General features: G+C 42.2%; 1 protein-coding gene across 1 annotated transcript in view; it reads left to right on the top strand.

Moving 5' to 3' along the window:
* Window positions 1-21,664, top strand: part of rgs12b (regulator of G protein signaling 12b) — a 269,956-nt gene that overhangs the window by 100,550 nt on the left and 147,742 nt on the right. The window contains exon 4 of the mRNA XM_043703699.1: window positions 21,021-21,042. Coding sequence (XP_043559634.1) covers window positions 21,021-21,042 — 22 coding nt within the window. The remainder of the gene's footprint in view (window positions 1-21,020; window positions 21,043-21,664) is intronic.

The following is a 21,664-nucleotide window of genomic DNA, read 5'->3' as shown; positions in this document are numbered from 1 at the left end:
CATATTCCTATCTTCCCTGCTCATCCATTCTAATTAGAAGTCAATTGCAGTATCTTCCTGGACTACTTATTACAGATGGATGAACTAAATCTCATAATTGACCATAATTAAAGGATTAAATCTGGATCTTCATTCTATGTGTGGCTTGTCACACATTAAAGTTCATGAGAACTCATGTACAGTATTTTTGTGCAAATTTATAAAATTCCTTAGACTTTACGATAGATTTCATGGATTCATCTAAAAATATCATCCTGCTGTGGTTATTCAAAAAACTGGCATGTTAAACTAGTAAAGTGATGCAGTTCTTACAGCATTTGAGTATTTTGAGGTAAATGGTGTAAGTAAATTTAAGAGGTAACTAGGTAAGTATGTGACGGAGTAATGAATAAAAGGTTAGTTCCTGGCAGAGTTAGTTTGAGAATGATAGGATGAGTCTCGTGTAGTGCACAACAATGCTGGCAACAGTCAGTTGGCTGAAAATGACTTGTTTCCATTATGTAAATTCAACATGGTCTGATTCAGGTTTTTTTTCCAGTAATTGCTTTCTTATTCCTTTCCACTGCTTTAAAATCCACAGTTACGTTGCATCCTGTCTACTATGGGTGTGGCTTATATGGAGTAAAGCACAGGGGTAATTATGCAAATCATGAATATGAAGAATGATAAAAGATTCAATTTATGTAATGCAGTGAAGAACCTCCAAGACAAAAAACTGATCAGGCCTAAATGTTGAATTAAGTTGAAATAACTAGAAGAGCTCCTTTTATTGGACTGTCTTAATAGAATAAATAAACTTGAGAGCTGTGAATGATGTGCCCACAAGTAGGTTATTTACCTTAATAAGATGCAGGTTAGAATGTATCCAGACTCCTGGCCTGTCCACTCCCTTTCGGTTGATCTGTGGCATCCTTTTCTCAAATTATTTTTTATTATTATTTCTTAATTTCACCTTTTGTGTCAAATTCATTTTTTCTTCTTTCTGCGGCTGAGGTGTGGCAATTTCAGTTGAAAAGTATCAGATCTGGCGGGCCCTGTCCTCAGCTGTTTCAATGGTCCCCTGGTCCTCAGCAGTTTCAATAGGCCCCCTGTAGTGATTGCAACAAAGTCAGCCAAGTGGACCTCATAGAATATGAGTTTCCTGATTGGGGCTGTTAACCTGGTTCAATCAGGGAACCTTGGCTGACAGATAGAAACAGGAATATTAGAGGATCTATTCAATCTGAGAGCTCATTCTGAGGAACCCAGACCAGTGTCAAATACTGTGCATGTGCACACAAAGGGTGACTGGGTAAAGGGATACTGACCTCAGTGGAGTTATTACAGTGGGGAAGAGAGAAAAAAATGCTCCTGAAGAAATCCCCTTGCACAATTGTCTTTGTGTTGGGGTAAGCATTTGTCATTTGTTCCTGATGTCAAAGACTGGGCGCAATATGTGGAAAGAATGCAATATTTTTCTGTGCAAATCACGTTGGGGAGCTGACAAGCAACGAGTGATTCTTCTGACAGCTTGTGGACCTGCAGCTTTTTTGGTTATTAGGAACCTAAAGTTTCCTGAGGCACTAGACACTGAAACCTTTAAGAGTTGATAGATTTATTTCAGGAATATTATGACCCAAGCCTCTTCTAATTCTGAGACGCTATTGGTTTTACTTGGCAGTTCGAGAACCAGGGGAATCCGTGTCTGGATTTTTGACAAGGTTAAGATGACTGGCAGAGACATGTGACTTTGGTTTAACTCTTAATGAGATGCTGAGAGACTATTTGGTATATGGGATTAATGATGTAACCATGCAAAAGCACCTATTAGCTGAAGCCCAAGTAGACTTCAAACAGGCATTACAACTGGCTTTGTTATTAGAAAATGGAGCAAGTGGAGCATATGAGTTGCACAACTCGCCAGGCCGACTGAGCTTGGGGGACAATTTGAGTGAAGGCAGTTGCATAGTCTCACTCAGGACATATCCTGAACAGAGGGATTCTAAGTCAGTCCACAGCAAAACCCCAAAATAAAACTAAGCCTCTGCCAAACAGTTAACATTTTCTTCAGGACCTAGGCCAGCAAGCCATTGTAGTTGCTGCCGGGATGCAAACTCGAAATGACAAAATAGTCCCATTAGGCATGAATTGAGTAAATCTTAGGCCAGTATCCGGGATTATGAACACCTTGGAAAGTCCACCTACATCTAGCTTGGAACAGTTAAATTGCTTAGCAACATCTGAGTTAGCGAACCAGTCAAAATAAATGTCTGGTTAAATGGTCACCTAGTTCTAACAGGGATTGGTACTGGTATGGCTGTATAAGTAATTGCAAAACCAATCTTTAACAAAATTCGCCAAGGGCTCCAACCCTTAAGTTGACCCAGGCTAGACTGAGAACCGATACTGGGGAACCTTTACAGAATAAGGGTGTAGCTTTGGTTCCAGTCTCGTATGAGAAGCAGCTGGTTCAGTTACTACTGATTGTAGTAAAAGGTTTCTTTGTTCAACAACACTACCCGGAGCCCGACCATTAACTGTATAAGTCCTGCCCTTATTTGTTTTACCAAATTGCAATACACTGCTTTTATCCAAATGAAACTGCATCTGCCACTTCTCAGCACATTGGCCCAGTTGATCAAGATCCCTTTGCAATTTTAGATACTCTTCTTTACTGTCAACTATACTTGTGTCATTTGCAAACTTACTAACCATGTCTCCTATATTCTTATCCAATCATTTATGTAAATGATAAACAAAAGCGTATCTGGCACTGATTATTGTGGCACACCGTTGGTGACAGGCCTCCAGGCCAAAAAACAGTAAAGGGTAGGGACCAGGGTAGAATTGTCAAACCCCTGGGTAGAGGTTCAGATACATACTTCTTTGAAAGCTGCGTCACACGTAGACAGGGTGATTAAGAAGGCTTTTAGCACACTTGCCTTCCTTGCTCAGTCCATTGAGTATTAGAGTTAGGACATCATGTTGAGATTGTACAGGATGAAGGTGAGGCTACTTTTGTAGTACTATGTCCAGTTCTTTGGAGAGGGCTCAGGAAGGATTTTTCCAGGATGTTGTTGGGACTGGAGGGTTTGAATTATATGGAGAGGCTGAATAGTCTGGGGCACTTTTCACTAAAGTGTAGGCAATGAAGCATACCTCTCCAGAAAGGTAGATAATTGCCTGATGAGGATGAGTTGTCAGATCTCTAAATGATTTTGTTGCACTTTGAAATATTAGTCTTGTAAACTCTTTTATTTTCCCAGATTGCATCGTTATTGAATTGACAACATACACTAATGTCAAAAAGTATGGCGCTGAAAAAGCACAGCAAGTCAGGCAGCAATCAAGGAGCAGGAGAGTCGACATTTCGGGCATAAGCCCTTCACCAGTTCCCTCATCTCTCCTCTCTCCTACCTTATCCCAGATCCAATTCTCCAACTTGGCACTGCCCTCTTGAACTGTTCTACCTGTCCAGCTTCCTTCCCACCTACCCGCTCTGCCCTCCACTCCAAACTATCACCATCTCCCTCCACCTTCATCTACTTATCGCCTTACAAGCTACCTTTCCACAGTCAACCTCCCCCCCCCCCCGCCCCCCACCCTTTTTATTTCTCATCCCCCTTGGCCACTTGACTCTCCAGCTCCTCGGATGCTGCACGACCTGCTGTGCTTTTCCAGTGCCACACTTGTTGACTCTGATCTCCAGCATCTGCAGTCCTCTCTTCTAACATATACCAGTGTGCAACCACGTATGTCTGTTTGGGATAATAGGATAAATGTTTCTCTTTGGAAAAAAGGGGCATGGTGGCAGGGGTCTTGTGGCGCAGTGGTTGTCTCCCTACCTCTGAGCTGGCCTAGGTTCATGCCCCAACTGTTCCAGAGGTGTGTAATAACATCTCCGAAATGGTTGATTATAAAATACAGGTAAAAGGGTTATGCTATGTTGTATATCATGGTCAGTATATCATAGAATCCTAATCTTTTATGAAGTCAGAATGCCTTTTAAATAAATGATCATGATCAGGATGTTATCATTACTAGTCCAGACTATAAGTTTGCTGATGAATGTAACAATTGTATATAGTCGAAATAAATGTTTGTTACTTCAATATCACAATATCCATGCCCAGTTTTTAATATTATGGGAGATAACTAAGCATTAAAATATCCTCATTGGTTTCCAAATAAACTCCAAAATTCTCACATGATCACTAATAAACTCCAAAATACCACATCCCACAGGCTGAGTTTGCCTCCAACAGTTATAATCATTCTCAGAAATTTAAATGAATGGCAGAAAGTTTTAGCAGGCCTTTTGTGATCCAGATTTAGAATGATAATGGGTGTCTGAGGCGTAGGTTGCCACACGAATTGTATAAAATGGTTTGTATTCTTTTGAATATAGGAGACCAATGATTAATTTTGTAAACTGTTTTAGCAGTTAATAGGTGACAATAGATTAAATACTGATTTCTTCTTGAGAAACAATCAAGTATGGGGGGAAATAATCTTAAAATTACAGCCAAGCCATTTTGTCGGGAAATTGGGAAATGGTTAATCTATACGACATGTGGAAGAGATTTAGAATTCTCAACCCAAAAGGTTGTGATATCTGGGGCAGTTAGAGTTGCAAGGACTGAGATTAGTTGATTTTGTTCAGCGGGGATTTTCAAGATATTGTATCAAAAACATATGAATGAAGTTCAGGTATGAATCAAAATGATGTAATTCAATGGTAGAGCAAACTTGAGGGACTGAATGGTCTCCTTCTGCTCCTAATATAGAATGCTGTTAATATAGAATGTGAATAGAGTGACTAGACCAAAACAACTTTTCACCAAGCGTGTTATTAAAAAAACGTTTTCATTTCACTGGTGACATTGTTGGCACAGAATTGAATTATCCACTTTCTACAAGCCAGTATAATTGTGATTTTATGTTCATCTATGGAACGCTGACTGCCATAGTTCTGTGTAAATGTTGTACATTTGTGGTTGTTTACAAAGAGAGTTTCAACCGTAAACAAATATGTGATTAACAGTGATTTAGCTTTTTTTTTGTCTAGGTTATTTGCATTAATGCAAACACTATACTGTACAGAAAATGCACTTCAGAAAATCTCAATGGGCTTAAAATGTCAGCTGAGTGACTAATGTTTTCCCTCAGATGCGATGTGACCACCAGAGTAATTTCATCTTTTTCTGTTTACATTTTCACAATCAATGAAGGTCTTTGCAATGGGCACTGTTCTAATGTAGGGAAACACCTGCAGTCAAATTGCATATAGCAAGCTCTACAAACAGTCTGTATTTTTGGAAATCATGGTTGAAAACTAATTATTGACTAAGACATCAAGAGAATTCCCTAACAATTGACTGGGATCTTTCCCTGAAAGCTGGAATGGGGACAACATTCCCTCAGTACTGCACTGAAATTACAGCCAAGATTATGTACTTGTTATTTACAATACAATACAGTGCAGGAACAGGCCTTTCGGACCACCAAGTCTGCGCCAATTCCTAATCCTCACTTAGACCTGCTACATATTTCCTATATGTGGTTTCTATCCCTTTGTTTGCCTCCCATTCATGTGTCTATCAAGATATGCCTTAAACATTGCTAATGTGCCTGCTTCCACCACCTCCATCGATGGTGCATTCCTGGCACCCACCACCCTCTGTGTGAAACATCTTCCCTACACTTCTCCCTTAAACTTGCCCCCTCTCACTTTGAACCTGTGCCCTCTTGTAGTTGACCTATCCAACCTGGGAAAAAGACTCTGACTATCTGCCCTAACCACAGTTCTCATAATTTTGTAGATATCTATTAGGTCACACCTCAGCCTCCATATTCCCAGTGAAAACAATCCAATTTTATCCAATCTGTCTTCATAACTAAAACCCTCCAGACCAGGCAACATCCTGGTAAACCTTCTCTGAACCCTCTCCAGATCTGGTCATGTGGCAAACTGCATGCAATATTCCAAACGTGGCCTAACTTAAAATCTTATACAGCTGTAACATAAATTGCCAATATTTATGATCGATGCCTACGCCAATGGAGGCAAGCGTGTTGTATGCCTCTTTGACCATCTTATCCACTTGTGTTGCCACTTTCAGGGATCTGTAGACCTGTATGTCCAGATCCCCCTGAATGTCAATGCTCCTAAGGGTTTTCCATTTATTGTATAATTTGCACATGAATTTGATCTTCCAAAATGCACCACCTCGCATTTGTCCGTATTAAACACTATCTACCATTTCTCTGCTCAAATCTGCAATCTAATTAAGCCACAGTGTCCTTTGACAATCCTCCACACTATCTGCAAATCTGCCAATTTTGGTGTCATCCACAAATGTGCTAATCAGACCACCTACATTTTCCTCAAGATCGCTTATATATATTGCAAACAAAGGTCCCACCTGCAGAACACCACTAGTTATTGACCTCCATTCTGAAGAGCACCCCTCCATTGCTACACTCTGTTTTCTATACAGTTTTGTATCCATCTAGCCAGCTCACTCAGGATTCCATGACATTCTACCTTCTGTACCAGACTGCCATAAGGTGCCTTCTCAAATGCCTTACTGAAGTCCATGTAGACAACATCTACTGCCATTCCATCATCAATCATCTTGTTACCTCTTCAAAAAACTCATTCAGGTTGGTTAGAGATGACCTTCCCTGCACAAACTCATGTTGCCTATCACTGATAAGTCAATTCACTCCCAAATGTGAATGAATCCTGTGCCTCAGTGTCTTCTCCAACAGCTTCCTCACCACCGATGTCAGGCTCACTGGCTTGTAATTACTTGGAGTATTTCTGTTTCTTTTCTTAAAAAACGGAATAACATTGGCCATTCTTCAGTCTTTTGGATTTTAGATTAGAGTGGTGCTGGAAAAGCACAGCAGTTCAGGCAGCATCCGAGGAGCAGGAAAATCAACGTTTCGAGCAAAAGCCCTTCATCAGGAATAGAGCTGAAAGGCTTTTGCTCGAAACGTTGATTTTCCTGCTCCTCGGATGCTGCCTGAACTGCTGTGCTTTTCCAGCACCACTCTAATCTAGAATCTGGTTTCCAGCATCTGCAGTCCTTGTTTTTACTCAGTCTTTTGGAAGCAGGCCTGAGGCCAAAGAGAATGCAAAGGTATCTATTAAGGTCCCAGCTATTTCCTCCCTTGCCTTCCCCAGTACCCTTCGTTTGACCCTATCTAGCTCTGTGGACTTGTCTACCTTAGTGTATTTCAAGACACCCAACATTTCCTCCTTCATTACATTGACCTGCCTAAGACTATTCACACACCTTTCCCTAACCTCGACATCGCTTTGGTGGATATTGATGTAAAGTACTCATTAAGGATTTGACTTATTTTCTCTGGCTCCACATATAACCTCCCTCCTTTATCCTTGAGTGGGTCTGCTCTTTCCAACATACCCTCTTGCTCCTAATATGGGTAGGAATTCTCCTTAACCCTGCTGGCCAAGGACATTTCAGAGCTCTTTTTGGCCCTTCTAACTCTCCGTTTGAGCTCCTTTCTACTTAGTGTATATTCTTCAAGGACTTCATCTATTTCTAGTTGCCTAGATCTTAGGTATGCTTCCTTCCTTTTTGACTAAGCTGATAACTTACCCTGTCATTCAAGGTTCCCAAATTCTGCCAGTTCTGTCCTTCATTTTCACGGGAACATGCCTGTCCTGCATTCTATTCAATTGCTCCTTAAAGGATTCCCACATGTCAGATGTGGATTTTCCCTCAACATCCACTCCCAATTCACATTCTCCAAGTCTTGCCAAATTCGGTTATAGTTGGCTTTCCCCCAATTTGACACCTTTATCCAAGGCCCACTCTTGTTCTTATCCATAAGTATCCAAACACTTATGCAATTATGGTCATCGGGAGAATGGTTTAAATTCATGTCCTTCTGCTTTGCAGGCACATTATGCTACTCATTCAAAGCTCACACCTTCGGCTGAATTATTAGCCCATGCTTGTTGGTGGAATAGAAGTGGGTTGGCGTGGAATTTCAAGCCTGCCAGCCTGATTGCTTGTTTCTCAACTTCATCCAACCTGTTGTCCATTTCCCAATAGATGGTAGTCAAATCATGTAGTTAGGTCCACTTAAGAACATTTTTGGAAGCCGACTGAGGAACTATTTATTTGCTTGGAAGGGACCTTCCAAGAATAATCTGAACAGCTAACACACTAGGCAGACAACGAGACCCTCCCTGGCTTCAGTTACAGTCATGAACCACAGTGAAGCACTTCTCTCCCAACGCTCAACCACTAACACCTCCCCTACTCTCCCAAAGTTGTTTGGGCTGCTGAATCCTGAGATCAACATTAACTTTAAAATTTGAGAGGACCATTCAGAAGTCTAATAACAGTGGGGAAGAAGCTGTTCTTAAATCTAGTCATATGTGTGTACCAACTTTTATAACTTCTGCCCGATGGAAGGGAGTGGAAGAGAGAAAACTGGTGAGAGGAGCCCTTGATTATGTCGATTGCTTTTCCGAGGCAGTTGGAAGTGCAAGTAGAGACAATGGATGAAAGGCTGGTTTGTGTTATCGACTGGGCTGTAGCTAGGCTGTAGATCACTCTGTAGCTTCTTGTGGTGTTGGGAAACACAGTTGCCAAACCAAGCTATAATTCTTCCAGATAGAATGCTTCCTATGGTGCTTCGATAAAAATTGGTAAGTGTTCTTGTGGACATCCGAATGTCCTTTAGCCTCCTGAGGAAGTTGAGGTGTTGTTAGGTTTTGTTGATCATTGTTTCAACGTGGATGGACCCGGACAAACTGTTAGTAATCATCACTCCCAGGAACCTGACGCCGTCAATCGTCTTCACTTTAGCACGACTGATGCAGACACTGTGTGCTGTCCATTCTGTTTCCTGAAGTCAATGGCCAGCTCCTTCATTTTGTTGACGTTGATGGAGAGATTGTTGTCTTTACACCCTGCAGCTAAGCACTAAATCTCTTTCCTGTATTCTGTGTCATCTTTGTTTGAGATCTGCCCTACAACAGTGGTATCATCAGCAAACAGCATATTTGCAAAATTTGGAGAGAGGGCACCTTCAGTTTTGGTCACTTTTTCTCTCACCCCTCCTATTGACCTTCCATCTTCAAGAACCCAACATAATTAGGTGACAGACTCACCATCTATCATTAAAGAGACAAACATAATTTTGTACTTTAAGTACTAAATAGTATTTTTCAGCAAGGAATTGGGAAAACCTGTATCAAAGATGGTAATGTTTAAAAACTGCACCAAAATGGTGTCTAGTGCACATCTGGGAAATTTTAAATTATTACCTACAAATGACCCTGACAAAATGAAATGGAGTCATGGCCTTAGTGATATTATCGCTGGACTGTTAATCCAGAGATCCAGGTAATGTTCTGGGGACCCAGGTTCACATCCTACCTCAGCTGATGATGGGATTTGAATTCAATAAGTATGGAGTTAAGAGTCTAATGATGACCATGAATCCATTGTCGGAATAAAAACCCATCTAGTTCGCTAATGTCTTTTATGGAAGGTGAAATAACTGCACAGAGGTTGCTATCCCATTATCAATTCACTCTCTATTTACTTGTGCACAGTATCTCCTGGCTGGCCAGCCAGCTCGGAGTCAGTCCACAGAACTGAGGAGATTCTAAATCCCCGTTTATATTTTTTTGTTTTTTAAATTTATTCCCTTCTTGTTTAAACTCCCACACTACCGCCAAACAGCGGTAGTGTTTATTTTCCCCAGCACTCATGTCGTGTGTGTGCAGGTGTACAACACAGCGAAGAACAACGAGTGCAGAAATCTTTATTCAATTTCCACCACCAGCAAGAAAGGAAAAACCCGAGTGGCCAGTGACAAACAGTGCCCTTCACATCACAGGGCAATGCCTGAGTGATCAAAAAGGTGAAGGTGAGGGCAGGGACTAAATCAAAACGGAATTGGAGGGGACCCTCTTTTTATATATTTTTCTCTTTTTTTTAAGGAGGTCTGACACTCATGGTTTTCTTTTTTTCTTCTTTTTTCCTTTTTTATTCCCCAGCACCATGTGTGTGCAGGTGTAAGACACAGTACATGAACAACGAATGCAGAAATCTTTATTCATATTCCACCACCAGGAAGAAAGGAAGCACCTGAGTGGCGAGTGACAAGCAGTGCCCTTCTCATCACAGGGCAATGCTGGAGTGATCAAACGTGAGATGGGCAGGCAGGGATTAAATCAAAATAAAATTGGATGGGACCCCGTGATTTTTTATCATTTTTTTTGTAAAAACCTGAGTGGCCAGTGACAAGCAGTGCCCTTTTCAAAGGGCAATGCTGCATGATCAAACAGTGAAGGGGAGGGCAGAGATTAAATCAAAATAGAGTTGGAGGGGGAAATACTACACTCCCTGCAGTGCCCACCTTTGATCCCCTGTTTATTTTTTTTTCTTTCTGAGGAGATTCTAAATCACCTGGTTATACTTTTTTCATTTCCCCACACTACTGCTATTATATTTTCCCCATCACCCATGTTGTGTGTATGCAGGTGTGAGACACAGTGAAAGACAACAGGTGTACAAATCTTTATTCAATTTCCATCACCAGGAAGAAAGGAAACACCAGAGTGGCCAGAGACAAACAGTGCCCTTCACATCAAAGGGAAATGCTGCACAATCAAAAAAGTGAAGGGGACAGCAGGGATTAAATCAAAATAGAGTTGGAAGGGAAATAAAGCACTCCACCCCCTGAACAGCTCAAGGAAGTTGGTAGACACTGCATGCTCCTTCTCCAGGGACATCCGGGCTCTAAGTGGGCGGCACGGTGGCACAGTGGTTAGCACTGCTGCCTCACAGCGCCAGAGACCCGGGTTCAATTCCCGCCTCAGGCGACTGACTGTGTGGAGTTTGCACGTTCTCCCCGTGTCTGCGTGGGTTTCCTCCGGGTGCTCCGGTTTCCTCCCACGGTCCAAAGATGTGCAGGGTCAGGTGAATTGGCCATGCTAAATTGCCCGTAGTGTTAGGTAAGGGGTAAATGTAGGGGTATGGGTGGGTTTCGCTTCGGCGGGTCGGTGTGGACTTGTTGGGCCGAAGGGCCTGTTTCCACACTGTAATCTAATCTAATAATCTAATCTAATCTAACATAACCGCGGAAGAGGGGCAGGCAGTTGGCCATAATGACCCCCTCCATGGCCTGGTGCCTGGACCTGTTTATAGACAGTTTGGCCAGGCCCAGGAGCAGACCCACAAGGAGATCCTGTGACCTACCCCCCCCCCCCCCCCCCCCCCGCAGTAAGTGCGCAAAGATCAGGAGTGTGGGACTGAAGTGCAACCAAAAGCAAAGGAGAAGGTTTTCCATAAAACTAAAAAGGGACCCTCTGTTTATACTTTCTGGGTTTTTTTGTTTTACCTCCACACTATTGCCTAACTGCAGTAGTGCTTATTTTCCCTCCAGCACCCATGTCATGTTTGTGCAGGTGTAGGACACAGTGAAAAACAACAGGTGTATAAGTCTTTATTTATATTCCACCACCAGGAAGAAAGGAAACACCAGCGTGGCCAGTGACAAGTAATGCCCTTCTTATCAAAGGGCAATGCTGCGTGATCAAAAAGATGAAGGGGAAGGCAGGGATTAAATCAAAATAGAGTCAGAGGGGGAAATTAAAACACTCCACTCCTTGCAGTGCCCACCTCTTCCTTAACAGCTCAAGGAAGTTGGTAGACACAGTGTGCTCCTTCTCCAGGGACAGCCAAGCTCGAACATAGCCACGGAAGAGGGGCAGGCAATCGGCCATAACGACAGCCTCCACAGCCTGCTCCACCAGGAGCAAACCCACAAGGAGATCCTCTGACTACCCGCCCCCCTTTGCACTGGGTGCCTAAAGATCAAGAGCGTGGGATTGAAGTGCAGCCAAAACCAGAGGAGAAGGTTTTCCAGAAAACTAAAAAGGGACCCTTTGTTTTTTTCCTCCCCCATCACGTGTGCAGGTGTCAGACACAGTGAAAAACAACTAGTGTGTAAATCTTTATTTATATTACACCACCAGGAAAAAAGCAAATACCCAAGTGGCCAGTGATAAGCAGTGCCCTTCTCAGGGGGCAATGCTGCATGATCAAACAGTGAAGGGGAGGGCGGGGATTAAATCAAAACAGTTGGAGGGGGAAATAATGCACTCCACTCCCTGCAGTGCCCACCTCTCCCTGAAAATCTCAAGGGTGGTGATAGACACCACATGCTCCTTCTGCAGGGACACCCAGGCTCTGACATAACCGTGGAAGAGGAGCAGGTAATCGGCCCCAGTGACCCCCTCCATGGCCTGCTGCCTAGACCTGTTTATGGCCAGTTTGGCCAGGCCCAGGAGCAGACCCGCTAAGAGGTCCTCTGACCTACCCTCCCACTCTCTGCACCAGGTGCCCAAAAATCAGGAGCGTGGAACTGAAGTGCAGCCAAGAGCAGAGGAGGTTTGCCAGAAAAGTAAAAGGGGAGCCCTGTTTATATTTTTCTTTTTTTTTCTCTTTTCAAAGGGCAGTGCATCTCCTGCTTATATTTTACCCCCACACTACCGCCTAACTGCAGTATCCGCTGTTTATATTGGTCAATCAGGACTTCCTGATTGATTGGGGTTGTTAACCCGAGCCAAGGACTTCGTAGTCAACAAGGTCCACCTAGTTCCAATCACTCTATCCCCACTAAGTCTGGGGATATAAGCCTGGTCTTTTTGTAGCTTTTTTCGGGGATGTTTTTGTCCTAGGTCCAGTTTCTCTGATTCAGGCTCTGAGATGATCGGTGCGTACTAGATTGTAGCCCGCTCTTTCCACCAGACTGTTGGATGTTTGATGATACGGAGCTGTCCTTATGTGCTGAATGCCATTTCACTTCAGGAAATGCTCAAATTCCCTGCTGCTATGACATCCCATTGACCATGACCAATGCTTCCAGGAGTCAGTGTGTCACAAACAATGCTCGCAGCTTCTCAATTGTCATCAGAGTTTGCTGAATGGACTTTATGCACATCCACCCACTTTGGATGGGCATCCATGATGACCAGGTGCATTGAGCCCATGATAGGACCAGCATATTTGGCATGTAACAGAGTCCTGGGTTTACCTGGCCATTTTTATGAATGTGGCACCGCCGTTGGTGGCACTTTGTCCTCATTGGCACTCTGGGCATTGACCCAATGCAGCTATGTCAATATCCAACCTAGGCCACTAGACATGGCTTCTTGTGAGCATCTTTATCTTGGAAATCCTGGATGACCCTGGTGGAGTTCAGCCAGTATCTTGTCGCATCCTTTACTCAGGACGATCACTCTTGCTCCCCAAAGTAACATGCCATCCTCTACAGTGATCTGGTCTCACCAAGTCCAAAAAGGTTTTACTCCTGGTCATGATGGCCCTTTTGTCTCTCCAATTACCATCAGTTGTTTTAGTTTTGCTCAGGCATGATCTTTTTGTGTCCAGGAAGTTTAAAATCAGAGTGGACTTTTCCAGGTGGAGTATCTACCAGTGGGAGGCAGCTCAGGGCATCTGTATTAGCCACTTGGCTTCGTGAATGGTGTTCTAACTTATACCCACTGAAAATAAGGGCCTACCACTGAATTCTGCCAGAAGCTATGGGCAGCATTGCCTTGTTTTTTTTTTAAACAGGTGTACAAATCTTTATTTAATTCCCACCACCAGGAAGAAAGGAAACACCCAAGTGGCCAGTGACAAGCCGTGCCCTTCTCAGAGGGCAATGCTGCATGATCAAATAGTGAGGGGGGAGGGCAGGGATCAAATCAAAATAGAGTTGGAGGGGGAAAATAATACACGCCCTGCAGTGCCCACCTTTCCCTGAAAATCTCAAGGGTGTTGGTGGACACCTGGGCTCTGACATACCTGCAGAAGAGGGGCAGGCAATCGGCCATAGTGACCCCCTCCACTGTCTGCTGCCCGGACCGGTTTATAGCCAGTCTGGCCAGGCACAGGAGCAGACCCACAAGGAGGCCCTCTGACCTACCCTTCCCATCCACACCAGTTGGGCATTGCCTTGATTTCCTTCAGTAGCCCTAATGGGGTTTGTGCCCTGTTCCAACCTTTGGAAGGTTTTAGTATCTGGTGCCTCTGGGAAAGTTAAGCCCCTTATAACTGAAAATGCTGCAGGTCCGCAAGCAGTTAGAAGGATTACTCGTTGCTTTTCATCTGCCCTAATATTATTAGCCCAGAAACAATATTGAGCCATACTGATCCCAATCTTCGACGGCAGGATCAAATGAGTCAAGTTTCCTAAATAAAGGCAAGATGCCAGAAATACTTACCCCAACACCACAGGGACTGCTGCAAGCAAATACTTTCTCTCTTCGCCAGTGAAATACCTGCACAGAGGTATTTACTTGTGAACAGTATACTGACTGTAGCCAGCCAGCTCAGAGTCTGTCCCTTAAACTGAGGAGATTCTACTTTTTTCAAGCAACAGGCCCAGGTGTAGTTGGGGCCCAGGCAGCAGCAACAACAACAACAGGCCCAGGTGTAAGTAGGCCCCTGGCAGCAGCTACAGCGGTGGGATAGCTGCCTGTGCAGCTGAGCACAGTTCAAATTAAAGGAAATAGACCCAGGGAAAAAAAATCACAACAAACAATAAAGAAAACCAAAAATAAGTCAATCTGAAATAAAGCAGAGACTGAGGAGATTCAAAACCCCTGTTTATGTTTTTTGCCTTTTCTCAGTCCAAATACCAAAAACAGTAAAGACATATACAAAAAAACAAAGAAAACTAGAATCCAAGGGCTAAGCCCAACACAAAACCAACATTACTCTTTTGAGAAAAGGACAATCAGCCAGTGAAACAACAATCCTCGAATAAGAACTGAGTTACACCTGAAACACATTGACTGCATGTGATCAGGCAGTTTAGAAATCAGTCCTCAGTAAAGAAGGAATACCAGTTAACAAACTGGCTAAATAATTCAGCCAGTTCAGGAATCAGGTTTTCCCCCCTAAAACAGAAACTAACAGCAGCAGGAACACACTGCCTGTAGCCCAGCCAGCACATAGTCAGTGTCCTAAACTGAGGGGACTCTAAATCTCCTGTTTTTTTTCCTTTCTTTTTGCTTAGTTACTTTATTCCCACACTATCGCCTAACTGCAGTCGTGCTTATATTTTCCCCAGCACCTATGCTGTGTGTGTGCGCAAGTGTGAGACACAGTGAAAGACAACAGATGCACCCAAGTGGCCAGTGACAAGCAGTGCCCTTCTCAAAGGACAATGCTATGTGATCAAACAGTGAAGGGGAGGGCAGGGATTAAATCAAAATAGAGTTGGAGGGGGAAATGCCCCCTGTTTATGATGGTCTGCCAGGGCTTTCCTGATTGGCTTGGGTTAACAACCCCAATCAAGACCTCATAGTCAACAAGGCCCACCTAGTTCCAATCACTACAGAAGGAAACTGCCATCCTTACCTGGCCTGGCCAACATATGACTCCAGACCCACAACAATGTGGTTGACTTTTAATTGCCCTCTGGGCAATTAGGGAAAGGCATTAAATGCTGGTCAAGCCAGCGATGCCCTCATCCAGTGAATGCATTTTTTAAAAATCTAAACTTAACATTCATTAGTCAGTCCTTGAAAACAATATTTTGCAATGTATCTTGGTTCATTTTACTTTAATAAATCAAACCAAATCAACTCAAAATCCAAGAAATAATGGAAATAATAAGTGACCTTGATTAAAACCTTGATTACCTTTTGAAGCAGGGTCATTGCATATATTAAAATTGTTGCTAACTTATTGCATTAACTTAATTTTTATCTAGTGGAGTAGTTTATCAGGTGGTTTTAAAATTGTTGGCTAGAACTTAAATGTACTACTCAATCTCTGGATACCATTCGACAAGAGTCTCATTAAAAAAATGTTGTGAAAACTCCATGGTTAATGGCTGGTACACATACTTCTGTAAAATTAAATTGGGCTGTTCTGCATTTGCAGGAGTTGCTGCTAACTCTTATGTTAAAATCAAGTCTAACCTTAAAATGAAACAATATGTTTCTTCATGCCCACTAGTGGGTGGAAAGTAAGGACTTTATGATTGAGCCAAAATTCCATCCTAGCTGTGCTGCAGAATTCCAGTGAAGCTCAGATGTTTTACCTAGGCACTTTACAGCCTTCAGAACCAAATGTTGAGTTGTCCACCTATGGAATATGACCTCTGTCCTTCATTTTGAACACAACACACAGTCTTGTTTGTGCCTTGGTAGATTTGCTCTTAGCAAAACAGGCTCATTTTCTCATGCTCACACCTTCATTTACACCTATTTTGACCCTTAATGTAACTCGTTTTTCAACTTGCTCCTCCAGTCCCTCTATCATCAGCTTAATATATATTAATGATATCTAGAAAAGAGGGCTGAGAAGCCTGATAAACCATTCAAAGTTTTATTTCCTACAGAGTCGAAAGGAGGATTTGTGCCAGTACTGTAGTCCAACCAATAGCTCATAGTACATCAACTTCTTAACTCCATCAAAAAAAATTTAAGTTACACCACACTCACCATGTAGTCTTGTATATACAGTCTCAAGCTTCTACCAAGGTCAACAAGATCCCTTCTCCCTGTTTCACCAGAGTGATTTTTATTTTAAAATCCAGTCAATCTTCTGAGCATTATCACGTTCTCCCCGTGTCTGTGTGGGTTTCCTCCGGGTGCTCCGGTTTCCTCCCACCATCCAAAAGATGTGCAGGGTCAGGTGAATTGGCTATACTAAATTGCCCGTAGTGTTAGGTAAGGGGTAAATGTAGGGGTTTGGGTGGGTTTCGCTTCGGCGGGTCGGTGTGGACTTGTTGGGCCGAAGGGCCTGTTTCCACACTGTAATCTAATCTAATCTAAAGTGTAACCTAATTTGTATTGCTACCTCTCTCACTCCCATCAAGAATGTCTTTAAATCATATATTTATAAACTTTGCACTTTGTACATTCTTCCTCAAACAACTTGCACTTCCATACAGAATTGGCTCAATAGTAGAAGACAGAGGGTGGTGGTGGAGGGTTGTTTTTCAGACTGGAGGCCTGTGACCAGTGGTCTGCCACAAGGATCAATGCTGGGTCCACTACTTTTCGTCATTTATATAAATAATTTGGATATGAACAAAGAAGGTACAGTTAGTAAATTTGCAGATGACACCAAAATTGGAGGTGTAGTGGACAGCGAAGAAGATTACAACGGTATCTTGATCAGATGGGCCAATGGCCTGAGAAGTGGCTGTTGGAGTTTAATTTGGATAAATGCGATGCACTTTGGGAAAGCAAATCTTAGCAGGACTTATACACTTAATGGTAAGGTCCTAGGGAGTGTTGCTGAACAAAGAGACTTGGAGTGCAGGTTCATAGCTCCTTGAAAGTAGAGTTGCAGGTAGATAGGATATTGAAGAAGGCGTTTGGTATGCTTTCTTTTATTGGTCAGAGTATTGAGTACAGGGGTTGGGAGGTCATATTGCGGCTGTACAGGACATTGGTTAGGCCACTATTGGAATATTGCATGCAATTCAGGTCTCCCTCCTATCGGAAAGATGTGAAACTTGAAAGGGTTCAGAAAAGATTTACAAGGATGTTGCCAGAGTTGTAGGAATTGATCTCTAGGGAGAGGTTGAATAGGCTGGGGCTGTTTTCCCTGGAGCGTCAGAGGCTGAGGGGTGACCTTATAGAGGTTTATAAAATCATGAGTGGCATGGATAGGATAAATAGACAAAGTCTCTTCCCTGCGGTTGGGGAGTCCAGAACGAGAGGGCATAGATTTGGGGTGAGAGGAGAAAGATAGAAAAGAGACCTAAGGGGCAACTTCTACACACAGAAGGTGCTACGTGTATGGAATGAGCTGCCAGAGGAAGTCGTGAAGGTCAGGACAATTGCAACATTTAAAAGGCATCTGGATGGGTAAGTGAATAGGAAGTGTTTGGAGGGATATGGACCGGGTTCTGGCAGGTGAGACTAGATTGGGTTGGGATATCTGGTCGGCATGGACAAGTTGGATGGAAGGGTCTGTTGCCATGCTGTACGCCAATGCTCTGTGACTCTATGACCTCGGCCCTTTAGGGCGGCACAGTGGCTCAGTGGTTTCCTGCTTTCTCACCAAATTCACCAAAAAAGCTAGATGTTAAGATAGAAAATTGCATAATAATGAGGTGAGTTGGGCCGATAACAAGGCATTTAACACGCAATGATCCCCCTTGATTCTCAAATTGCCATTGCCATCGCCACAGTGGTTAGCACTGCTGCCTCACAGCACCAGAATCCCAGGTTCAATTCTAGCCTTGGGTGATTGTCTGTGTGGAGTTTGCACATTCTCCCCCTGTCTGCGTGGGTTTCCTCCGGGTGCTCCGGTTTCCTCCCACAGTCCAAAGATGTGAAGGTTAGGTGAATTGGCCATGCTAAAATGCCTATAGTGTTAGGTGCATTAGTTAGGGGTAAATACTGAGTAGGGGAATGGGTGTGGGTGGGTTACTCTTCGGAGGGTCAGTGTGGACTTGTTGGGCCAAAGGGCCTGTTTCCATACTGTTGGGAATGGAATCTAATCTAATCTTCCTTGTAAACTGCCATGCAAACCTCTGACATAAGGAACACTACATAAATCAAAGTTGTTCTGGTAATAACCAATAATAGCATAATTTGCTTTTGAGGAGCTGCATGAATTGTTAGTTTGATTTCCATACACGGGACTTGTATATAGAATTTATCATCTGTGTATCTGCATATTCATAGATATTTAATTGTTTTATGATTTGTAAAAAAAGAATTGTTCCATCAGTTTTCTTTTTCCAAAAATCTTCATGTTCATACTTGTAATGTTGATTCCTGGTCTGTCAGCACAAGCCATTTTCATATTTGCTCAGAAATTGAGAGCTAGTAATTGTTACTTAGTTGATGAATGGCAATCACTAGTAAGTATCTTTTTGAAAGTATGTGGTGGTGTATGGTTGGGGTTCCACTTCCAATTTTGTGAAAATAATTATAATGTGCTCGTGCTTATTCTTTCAACTGGATATTCATATTATCATTTGTAGTTAGCAGGGAAAATTGGCATTCTGTGTTTCTTTTAGTCAGAGCTGTTTGACATTTGTTTTCAAACTTATGTTTCTGATTTTTTTTAGTAGGATATGATTTAATTTATCCTTTTTGTATAGAATGTTCCAGTGCACATTTTTACCAAAAGGAAAACTTGTGACTGCATTATTTGTATTTTCAGGAATCCACCTGAGGAAAACCACTTCAGTTGTGGAACTAGTTATGTACTGTGACTGGAAAAATTGCCACTGTTTTCATTTCAAACCAAACGAAAATGATCAAGTGGAACTAACCGAGTATCCAAAAAGAGCTTGACCTATTGTTGCAATAGGCCAGGTGCAGTGTAAAACACCTGTAGTTGAAGGTGTTCACTTCGTTGACACAAAGCCATTCAAACCCTCACCCCACCAACACCTCAGCACACACCCTCAACCTTCCCTGCCCCACCTACTCAGTTCCTTAATGACCCAATCAACTGCAGTTTCCTGTTGCCCACTGTATTAATGTGGCATTGGCATGAATTAGTTTGGCAGAGTTTGATGACAGCAGTGTCACAGTAGCACAAGGGTGGAAGGGAGGGTCTGCTGCCATAACCATGGCTGACTGTAACAACAGATTTGATTATTTTGTTTAAACTTTTTTATCTGATTCCCCTCTTCCATAAGAAATTAAGATTAAGACAGTGAGACATGGGATTTTAAATTTGTATCCGTAACTGACTTCTGTTAATGGCATTACCCCTCTGCTACTTCCTGATTGGGCACTGAGCTCCACTTTGCACTGCTAACTGGCTGTTTTCTACCATTTAGCCACCAATTGTCCACCTAATGATTGATTTTATGATCTGAGATGGTGGGAGTTGGAGTGAGCTGACCAGCCAGTTTCCTTCCTGCCATCATAACCCCTCTAAAATATGTAAAATCCAGCCCTTAAAGTATTACTTCATTTTTGTAAAAAAGTGTAAGAAAGAAGCAAAGCATAATGTTGTCAACTGGACCTGCCCTTAATTAAATTAATCATATAGTAATTCACATATTTAAAACTACATGGTTTTATGAATTGTGATCATTTAGAATAGTCTCAAAGTTTATATAATGTATCATTCAGTTTCACTGAGGCCTGGAATAATTCATTACTAAATCTCTTCTGTATTGCATGTTGTGCCTTTAAGAATAGTTAAATAATTCAAGTAGCTTAATATGTGAGTAGAAAATATACAGTTGTGTAAGTTATGTTTCTGTTGAACTTTTGAAGGTTCCTGTGTTTCATTTTTCGTAACTAAGCCTAAGCAGACTAAAATGTACAAGAGTACTCCAGAATATTGTGAGACATGCTCATTGTACAGGAACAGAGGTGGGGCAGCATATGGACTAAATTTGTGCAATACCAGGAAAAACAGGTTCTGTTGCGTGTGACTTTGAGGTCTGTTTAATTAACATGTTTAGTAATTCTCTAGTGTTGGTTTGTACTGATATTAAATGAAGGGTCAAGGGATGAATTGCCTCAGGACTTATATCACTCTGTTCTCATAATTTGAGATGTTCTGCAGAAAACCTGACATCTTCTGACGGCAGTAGGGTTTGTATTTATAGATATATTCTGTGCTTCATTCCCTTCACACGTGAATTCTTCCCCTGGTCTGGCTGTGGTTTTCTTTATAATGTCACTCCACAGAGCAAGTTATTGGGAATAGAGGAAACTTTTTAAACCGGTAGTTGGCCTAGTTGTCCACTACGATAATATTGGATGCAGAACTTTTAAGCCATTGGAAATATTTTCCTTTATTCTGGCACTTGTTCAGGCAACTTATTTTTCTTTTGTGGGATTATGTAGCCTTTCCCTTACCCCGTTCTTTCAGGCAAGACCAATCTTTTCATTTCAACTTGAGTGAAATTATCAATTTAGGAAGGTGCTTAAATTCATCATAGACATTCAGAGTCTCAAAAAAACAGCAGTAAAAATGTTTCGCATTAATATAATGAAGTGTACTCACCCATGTCTCTCTCCTTTCTTACAGATAGCGGCGGTCTCCGATGGAGGTTAGTGCACATTTTCAGATAAGTCAAGACCAGACATGGTAGGGTATACAGTGCTTGTTCTAGTTTATTTTATGTATTGAATTAAACAGTAAGTATTTAATTAAACTAATTTGGAGGTGTAGACTGAGATTCTGTGGCAGGCAAACCCTGCAGATTATTCCGTATTCCTGCCAGAATTATATTATTTAGTGATATATAATGTTTTGCGTTCCATCAAAGTGGTTTATGTTTTCTTTTCTGATCAGGTGCTTATATGTGATCTCTCTCTTGCTTATATATCCAACTTGCTGCAGACTATGGATTCTGAGTTCTGCAGCACAATGAAGGAAGAGATAGATGTTGACTTCATGGGCAAGAGCACCTAACCATCTATCTACTCTAAGTGGTGGTGAACTGTTGTTGCAGTGTAGCAACACAAGGGTATTTGACATAACCTCTGCCTAAAAAGCAGTATGAAGATTTATCTGGTCAACTCTATCACAAATTAGCTTGACTTCAGTGAGATAAAAATAATCAGTTATGTGGAATGAAGACTTTTGCACAAAACTGGTCTAAGATAATCCAATAGAACAAATGCAAGAAAATATTACATTTTTTTGTATTGTCCAGTTGTATAATAACT

This window comes from Chiloscyllium plagiosum, chromosome 2, assembly GCF_004010195.1.
Source record: "Chiloscyllium plagiosum isolate BGI_BamShark_2017 chromosome 2, ASM401019v2, whole genome shotgun sequence".
In the NCBI taxonomy this organism is placed as follows: Eukaryota; Metazoa; Chordata; class Chondrichthyes; order Orectolobiformes; family Hemiscylliidae; genus Chiloscyllium; species Chiloscyllium plagiosum.
Note: the sequence above shows the minus strand (reverse complement) of the source record. Positions and strands in the feature narration are given on the sequence as shown.